This window comes from Mus caroli, chromosome 1 (assembly GCF_900094665.2).
Source record: "Mus caroli chromosome 1, CAROLI_EIJ_v1.1, whole genome shotgun sequence".
Lineage (NCBI taxonomy): Eukaryota > Metazoa > Chordata > Mammalia > Rodentia > Muridae > Mus > Mus caroli.
Window position 1 is genome coordinate 124,871,471 of NC_034570.1, and position 8,958 is coordinate 124,880,428.

Sequence of the window (8,958 nt, forward strand, 5' to 3'; positions counted from 1 at the left end):
TCCTTCCTTCCTTCCTTCCTTCCTTCCTTCCTTCCTCTTTCTTTCTTTCTTTATGTTTTCTTGAGACAGGGTTTCTCTGTGTAGCCCTGGCTTTCCTGGAACTCACTTTATAGACAAGGCTGGCCTTGAACTTGCATAAATCTTCCTGCCTGTGCCTCCCGAGTGCTGGGACTTAAAGGCATGTACCACCACGCTCAGCTCCAACCTTATTTTTAAAGACAGGTTGGGTCTTTCACTGAACCTGGAATTCATTGAAGCCCCAGGGACTTCTCTGTCCCTTCCTAATGCTGAGATTACAGGCTCACCTTGCAGCACCTACCTTTGTAAAAAGCATATTTATTTTTGTTAATTCTCTGTGTGTGTGGGGGGGGGAGGTGTCCCCAGGAAGGTTATGAAGTCTAAGGAAGGCTATGCTGGACTTCAAAGGATAAGTCTGGAGCTGGTTCAAGAGAAAGGATGCCCTTTCCCATGAGGGAGCACAATGAGCAGAGGTTCGGGAAGGTGGGGCAGAGGCAGAGACAGGACATCTGTGCTAAAGCAGCAGAAAGCAAATCATAGGCCCAGCCAGATGTTAGAGCCCTGGTCTTCTGTGCTGGGCAGAGGAATTTCAGTTCTCCTACATGATGACCATTACTGAGAAGACAAAATGTTTTTAATGGGGTTCAAACATGCATGCATGTGGATGTGTGTGTGTGTGTGATTGTGTGATTGTGTAATGTGGCAAAACCAAAGGAAGAGCCTCAGGAATGATGTTAGTATCACCCGTTGTTTTAGATTGGCCAGAGCCTGAAAATAGCCTCAATTAAACCAATGACATTGTAAGAACTGTTCCAGAAAGGAGGTAGGTGTGCGCGCACGCGTGTGTGCGTGTGGGCATGTGCACAGGCCATCTCTTAGTTATTTTTTCATTGCCATGATAATACCTGGCAGGAATGGTATAGTGAGGGAAAGATGTATTTGGCTCACAGTTTGAGAGGGTCTCAGTCCATCGTGCTGGGCAAAGCAGACTAAGTGACAGGATGCATGGCAGAGGCTGCTCACATCATGCAGTCCAAGAAGCAGAGAGAAGGGTGGGACTGAGGCCAGATATATCCTGCAAAGCCCACCTCTTTAGGGTTCCACAGCCTTCCAGAAGTCTGGGAACCCCACCAACTGAGGACCAAGTGTTCAAGATGTGTGCCTGTAGGGGATAGTTTTGGAATCTAGGGAGGAAAAGGGATGAGGCTCTTCACAGTAGTTTAACCCAGAAAAGAAAGAGGCTCTTACAGTAGATAGGGAATGAGAGCCTGGAGGGAAGTTTAAGGTGTGTGGGCGTTTGAGTGAGATGCTTTCAGATTGAGAGCTCTGACTGAGGAGAAGCAGCTAGGGGAGGATAGCTTGGAGGTGTGTGCACGTGCGCGCGCGTGTGTGTTTGTGAGTTCGAGGCCAGACTGTTCTACAAAGAGTTTCACGACAGCTAGACAGAGAAACCCTGTCTCTCACAACCAAAAAGGGCATCATCAAAAATGGTGAGATTTCCATGGTGGTCGAATGTCTTATGGTGAAGAAGGGTGGCTGACACCCAAATCCTTAGACTAAACAAAACCACAACAAATAAGCCATACCAATCTGCTTCAGGAGCAGCACGGAGAAGGGTTAGGCTGAGTGTCTGCAGCGTGTTCAAGGAAGGCAGATGGCTGTTGCCCCAGACACAGGAGGAGCCAGAGGACACTGTCTACCCTCTGAGCCCTATGGGCTCTCTGGTGTGAGACAGGAACAGGACACAGAGCAGATGACACAGGGACGTAACAGTCCTGTGCATGCCAGAGCCTGTGCAAGAGGTGTTGGTAAGGAGAGCCAGGGAAGAGAGGAAAGAGCCAACCGAGGTGCTGCCAGGCCTGATGACCTGAGTCTGATCCCCAGAACCCATGAGGCAGAAGGAGAGAATGGACTGAGGACTGCAGATCATTCTCTAGCTTCCATACCCTCACCATGGCGTGCACACCACCTCCCAAAGTAAACAAATCTAAAAAAAGACAACAGAGGAGTAAACGCAAAAGAAAAGAAGGAAACTACATAACAACTAGTATGACACCCATGTTTGAGACTCTGAAGATCCACGCCTTTGAGTTAGCAGAGACTCCAAGCTTCATAGCCAGGCCTCCCATCAGGAGGGCGCCAGGGACCCACTGGAGAGATTTGCCATTAGCAAGGACAGCTCTCTTGCTGACAGAGCTGTACGGGGAGGAGAGGAGGGGAGTTTGGCTAACTGCTGTCTTTGCCTTCTCAGGCGACTCGAACTTCCCGAAAAGCCATTGCCTTTGGTAAACGCGCACACTCCATGAAGCGGAACCCCAATGCACCTGTTACCAAGGCGGGCTGGCTCTACAAGCAGGTGAGGCCACCCAGCCTTGTTGCCTACAATAACCACCACTTTCTTCATAGCGCTCTGAGTTCTGTACCCATGGCGGCCCAAGCACTCTTTGGTAGGTTTCCCTGTTGTCTCTGAATGTCTCCCAATTGTATAAATGTTCTGAGAAACTGAAAACCTCCCCAGTCTGCTCCGCTCAGGAGGCAGAGGCAAGGCAGATCTCTGAGTTCAAGGCTAGCCTGGTTCTAGAGAGTTAGGACAGGCAGAGCTATGCACAGTAAAAAAGAAAAAGAAAGAAGAAACGCCCCCAAAGTTGACTAGTGTCGAATTTGGGGCTCCAAGATGAGATCCCTGAAGGGGAGGAGCAATAACTCTGAGATACACCACATCACTAGTCCCAGCAGAATTACAGGGCACATTCTCTGCATGTCTCCTTGCTGTGTGGAGGTGGGGTGGCTTCAGTCCTGGGGTTTACCAACCTTTCCCTGGCTGGCCACTGCTGTATTCTCGTCTGCTCTTCTACTCGCTCATTCTGGGGTACCTTTTGCCCCCCTTTATCTTCCCCAGGGGAGACCCAGAGCACCAGAATGACAGAACTGGAAAGTCACAGGCAATAATCTAATGTCAGTTCCCAGCATCTGAGATCTCAAGGGAGTTGGCTGCCACGTGCTAGTGGCCGCGCTGCAGCCAGAGCCGGGATGTCCTTGTAACTAGCGCAGAGCTCTCTGACTGCGGCTGCCTCCCCTTCCACACCCCCTCATGGCCTTCCCATCTGTCTGTCTGTGTGTCCCGCAGGCTAGCTCCGGGGTGAAGCAGTGGAATAAGCGTTGGTTTGTCCTGGTGGATCGCTGCCTCTTTTACTACAAAGGTGAGTGTGCCCTGGTGCTGCCAGGGTAGGGGAAGCCAGGGACCATTCTGTCTCATCCTGTCTTGCTGTCAGGTTCTGCTTTGGAAGGTCATTGGCCAGTGGGTCTCTCCAGGCGGGCTCCTAGCTGTAGGAGGCTGTGGCAATGGGTTGTCAGCTCAGTCTCAGACCTATTCACGCACTCATTCAGTTCCTAGCAATCCATACTTATCCGGAAGGCACTAGTTCTGGATCCCAACTGATGATACGGCAGGTGAACAGGGCAGACATTTGCACAGTGAGATTCCTGGGTAAAGGGAAAGGAGGAGGAGGAGGAGGAGGAGGAGGAGGAGGAGGAGGAGTGGGGAGGAGTGGGGAGGTTTCTAGTTACTGCTCTAGTAGAGGCTGGTGTTGATCTTCCCCATGGCCCAGCGGAATGTGTACACTGATCCAGAATATAAGAATTTTCTACCATTTTGTTTACTGTGAAGTCTACAGCACCAAAAGCTCTGCAGCAGGAAAGATGCTCAGGGAACGCTGGGTAAACAAATAGCCCTGACCTCTACCTTCTCTGCCGCCCCCACATTCACATGAGGCTCCCCTGCCCCAACATGAGGGCAAAGATCTGATGAACTCTGTCACAGTCTCCTCTAGGAAGTTATTCTAAAGTGTACACAGTAACACGTGTCGGCGGGAGCACAGATGACCCAAGCAGGGCTAATAGCAGTAATGGTGACATCATATCAGGCTGCTGCAATGGGAGGGGGTGGGCACAGGTGATGTCTAAGCCAGAGAGCCTGTGTGCTTCATTTATCTACAGTGAGGAAGCGCTGGTTTCCTCCAGCCTCCTGGGGGCAGGATGGTGAATCATTAACTCTGACAAACAGCAGTTGCTCTGGCTCGCCCTCTGCCCTGGAGCTGCTTGCTTTTCCTGAATTGTCACCGAGCAGAGGCTATAGATACAGGGTCAGAGACAGAGGAAAAGTCTAGAACTAAGGAATAGAAAATTTCCTTGCCCTAGAACTAGCATGGGACAGGACTGAGGGAGCAGTCAGGATCCCTGAAGAGAAGGGCAGGGCATACCAACGGATGCTCATGAGCCACAGAGGGATGGTCTCAGGATACCCATATTCATTAATTTTCTGGGGCTGTGTAATTGATAAAGAAGAGAGGTTTATTTTTGCCTCAGGGCCTGGAGGCTAGAGGTTGGAGAGCCTGGCAGGAGCACCTGCTTAGCTGGGGCATCTGTGCCGCTTTGGCACGTGGCAGAAAGTAGGGGGACAAGAGGGAGCACGTGGAGAAACAGAACAAGCCTCACTTTGCAGCCCCCTGCTCTGGAGGAGAACCCGAACTAAGATGGGCATGTCAGCTGGGCACACCGACTTTAATCCCAGTACTTGGGAAGCAGAGGCAGGAGGGTCTCTGTGTGTTGCTGTTGAGTCTGTCCTGCTTATCAATACAGGCAGACAGGATAGAGGTAAAGGAAGCTGGCTTGGAGTTAAGCTTCCTGCATTTTAAGACTGATCCACTTTATGGCTAATCACATAACCTGTCCGTTGACAATGGGGGAACAGGAGAGCCTCTTCGTGGGGGCATTTAGGAGTATTGGGTCTAGTAAGGCATTGAATGGGCCGTACATAAAGTGAACATTTATGTCTGAAAGCCATAGGAGACATGGAATATTTTGTTGATATTTATTGTAGCTCCTTGCCCTTCCTTCTGCATCGGGAGCACTCTCTCACACGCATGGGCGTGGGCATGCATGCAGGCGTGCACGTGTATGTGTGAGGGTACACACACATGTACGCGCACATGCACACACCCTTGCACCCCCGTTTCCCCGACAGATGAGAAGCAGGAGAGCATCCTGGGCAGCATCCCCCTGCTGAGCTTCCGGGTGGCGGCTGTGCAGCCTTCAGACAACATCAGTCGGAAGCACACGTTTAAGGTCAGCTGGGCTTCCTCTCCCAGGTGGGGAAAGGAAGGCATTTGCTCTTCTAGAACCTGGGTGGGGCTGGAGCAGAGTAAAGTGTATGTCCCCTAGGACGCCCTGTGTGGTGGCCCAGAAGGGAGCAGGTAGTGGCCCTTTGACTCATCAGGGTAGCTGGGAGACAAAGTGAGGCCATGCTGGGGTTCCCTCTTCTTCTCTCAGGGGCCTGATGGGTATATATGGCACCGGTGGGCCAATAGAGCTGTGTCTCTATGATGCCACAATTTCCCCAGGGAAGAAAAGTGTGTCCTGAACCTTTTGTACCTTTTGCCCAGCAGCCTACTCCTCTTCTGAGCTGGGCTCTGGTGGGTGGGTTTCTCGGGTCTCTTCTGAATAGGTTTCCTTTCTATTTTGAGCCCAGGGATATGCAGGGACCCTCCCTCCAGTCAAACTTACTCAAATTTTATTCTTTAGAGAACATTACGAGTTGAATTTTGTCTTAGTCTTGAGTTATGAACCCCGAGTCTTGTGGAGTTGGGGATAGAACCCAGAACCTTTGTGGATGCTGGGCAAGTGTCCTGCCCTGAGTCATGCCCCTGGCCATGTAGACAACAGTTTGAGAGAGCCCGTGCACAGGAAAATGGGACTCTCCTCCTGCTCAGTGTCCCTCCCTCAGAACCCCTGGGGGACCTACTCAGCAAAGCTGTGCCTGCAGCTGGCTCCTCCTAGGCCAGTAGTTTTCCACATTTAAAAATTCATGACCCATTAAAAACTATAAAAATCCCATGCCCTTTGTGTTTTGTGATGCAGAGTACCCTAGTCTCCTTTTCAAAATATGAAATAATAATATTGATTCTGCATGCCTTAGAATAAAGTCCCCTCCTCCAGTTGAGAATTGCTGTCCAAAGCCCTTAAAACTCAACACTGGCATTAAAGACAGAACAGAAATTACAGGTCACACCAGGTTGGTGTCTGAGCTTCCAAGGCTCTCTCTGCCCTTCAGATTCTGGTGAACGAGGTGGGCACCATACACAGGGCCTGCCAGGGAGAGAGGAGGGGACATCTTTGGCACATAATTAGTTTCCATCATCTCAGGGGCTGGGGTGCCAGAGGTGTGAATAGAAGGAACAATTAATACAACTCTGACTCCAGGGAGCTGGATTGTAGCTGGGGGAAATAGGAGCAGGCTGCGTAACCAACAAACAGTCCCGAGACACAGACACATTTGCACCCACACAGCATCCACAGCCTGTCTCACCCTTCCTACCAGACCTGTCAGAGCCACACACTCCAGACTGGAACTGTGCCTGCTGCAGGCATCAGATAAACGTCCTAGAGTGACAGATACACACCCTGCTGCAGAGCCTAGCGAGATCACTCCCGTGCCTACCAGACCTGCACACCCTCCTTCTCCTTGCCCCAAGTCCTGCTCTGCCTCTTTAAGGCCCCCACGTGATAGCTATGCTCAGTGGCCTACAAAGGATTCTGACTGGTGCTATTCAGTGTCTCATCCCCAGGGAAGGGAGGGGAGCCGAGACAGACAGACAGCAGGCTTGTCCTGTTGTGGCCACCAAGCACAAGTCTTGGATGGCAAATAATGAGGAGCCGGGAACTGTCCCTGCCTGGCTACAGTTGAATGCCTTAGCTTCTTCTGTCCACACCCTCAAATCTCCAGCTCCTTTCTTCTTAGAAGCTGGTGCCCCTCCCTGCACTCCATCAATAGCCCTGTCTTTTCCCAGGCCCTCTGCCTTCTCCTGTCACAAGCATTTGGTCCTGGGGCTGTTTGCTCCTTGTTCCTTGTGACATGTTTTGTCCCCAGTGTGACTGAGCCCCAGTGTAATTTCTATCTTCCTTGTCATTGGGGCCCCCTGGCCAGCAAGCTGGGGTACACAGGTTGCTCACAGAGTGCTCATGGAATGAACAGATTCATTTGCTGGTTCCAGCCTGCCCTACCACACATCACCAGCCTTGTCTCTGTCTCCCACGACACCATACTAACCCTGTGTTCTTGTCCCAGAGGGCTTTCCTGGGCACTGGGCACTGCTATTCAGTCTCAAGTCCCAGCAGCCTCCTTGCCCTTTTTACAGCTCCCTTACTGTCCATCAGCCCCTCCCCTCTAAGAACTCAGCAGCTCTGCCTCCTGCTGGGCTCTCTGCTGAAGGGCAGGGTCCAGCCCAAGAGAGGAAGCCTGTGGTCCAGTCCCCCCAAACTCCACACTGGAGAAGGGTGAAGGTGGAGATGCATATGGGACACAGTGAAGGGAATCACCTGACGGTTGGTCCCAGAAACGCTGGAAGGGTGAGGGCATGACTTGGCTGTTCAGGAGAGCACTGAGTTTAGCCACAGGGGCCTGTCCTTTTCCCTTCAACTCGCATCCCATTGGTTAGCACTCAAGGGAACCAAGGCTGGGATGAGACTCCTTAATCACATCTGGAGCCCCCTGTTAGGTGATGTAAATTTTAATTGCCTTTTTGTTTAAGGAGTTGAAGGTGTCACCAGAGGAGTATGCTAAGGTCCCAGAAGGAATCTGGCTAGTCCCTCTCCCCTATCACCCTTCAGCAACCGCTGAATCATTGTATCATATCAAACCACCGTTGTATCATTTAAGCGGGAGCAAAATAGCAACTTGTCTGCCAGGGAGGAGCTGGAGATGATGCTGGGCTTCCCTGACTCACTGCCCACTGCAGCCCCAGTTTTCCCGTAGTGTGAGCCCTCGGTGCTCCATCCCTTGTCTGGCTGAGCTGGACACCGCTGAGTGCTGTCCTCCTGGGTGGTGTCACGGACTACAAGGGAACTACCCATACTACCTGTCCTGTGCTCCTCACTGTCTGGTCTGTCTCTTCCTCTGGTGTCGGTTGGCTTGTCTCTGCTTCTCCTTCTGGCCGCATGAGGACCCCCTCCTCTGGACAGGAGCTCTCTTCTGGGTTCCAGCCCGCTGTGCCTGCTCACAGCCGTCAACTAGGTAGTGTTCCGACCGTTTGCTAGCGTGTGCCCTGCATGCCGTGGATAGGGGTTCAGGTGTTTCCTCTTGAGGAAGGCGTAGGGCCAGCTTCTCAGTAGTGAAGCTGGGTTTGAGACGGTCCTGTTTAGGGGACCAACTCCTCCAGCCCTGTGGTAATTTTGTTATCACAAAGGTGGAATCGAAGGGGAGAGATGGGTGTGGTAATTGTCCCTCTTGCTTACAGCCACTTCAGGCGGGGGAGGTACGCTTGCTTTCCTGGTGACCGGGCTTTTAGGTAGTATTCAGAGAGCTCTCATGTCAGGTATACGGGAGGCAGCTGCACTCCACCCTCCTTCCTAGCTCCTTAGCTCCACTGGGGAGAAACTGAGTGCTGAGAACGGCCTGACTGACTGCCCCTCCTGTGGGTGTCCTTTCCCTGCAGGTGACTGTTCACTGGGTAGATGAGGCTGGGGCCAGTTCTACGCACTGCCTCTCCCCACAGGCAGAGCACGCTGGAGTCCGCACCTACTTCTTCAGTGCTGAGAGCCCCGAGGAGCAGGAGGCCTGGATCCAGGCCATGGGCGAGGCTGCTCGGGTCCAGATCCCTCCAGCCCAGAAGTCCGTGCCTCAGCCTGTGCGGCACAGGTGAGTACCTGGTGCGGACACTGGGGAAAGGAGAGAGAAAGATGTTCAAAAGTACTCAGCTTTATGCCAGTGCTGGGCCCATTCTGTGGATTTGAATGTCTGGAGGGAGTGAGGACCACAATTCCCTCACCTAAGCGGAAGGTCCCGCCAGTGGCTTGCAGAGCCTGAATCTCACTTCCCCTGCTCAGTTCCTCCTCCTCTTTCTGAGCTGGGGGCGGGGGCGGGGGGGGCCTGAGGTAGGAAGGTAA

At 52.3% G+C, this 8,958-nt stretch overlaps 1 protein-coding gene across 16 annotated transcripts in view; it reads left to right on the forward strand.

Annotated features, from left to right (window-relative positions):
- Plekha6 (pleckstrin homology domain containing A6) overlaps positions 1–8,958 on the forward strand; it is a 134,493-nt gene that overhangs the window by 92,460 nt on the left and 33,075 nt on the right. For 13 of the 16 annotated variants that reach the window (XM_029481839.1, XM_029481845.1, XM_029481842.1 and 10 more), the window contains 4 exons: positions 2,270–2,374; positions 3,146–3,218; positions 5,042–5,142; positions 8,508–8,710. In XM_029481839.1, coding sequence (XP_029337699.1) covers positions 2,270–2,374; positions 3,146–3,218; positions 5,042–5,142; positions 8,508–8,710 — 482 coding nt within the window. The other 3 variants (XM_029481865.1, XM_029481863.1, XM_029481870.1) reach the window with 2 other exon arrangements.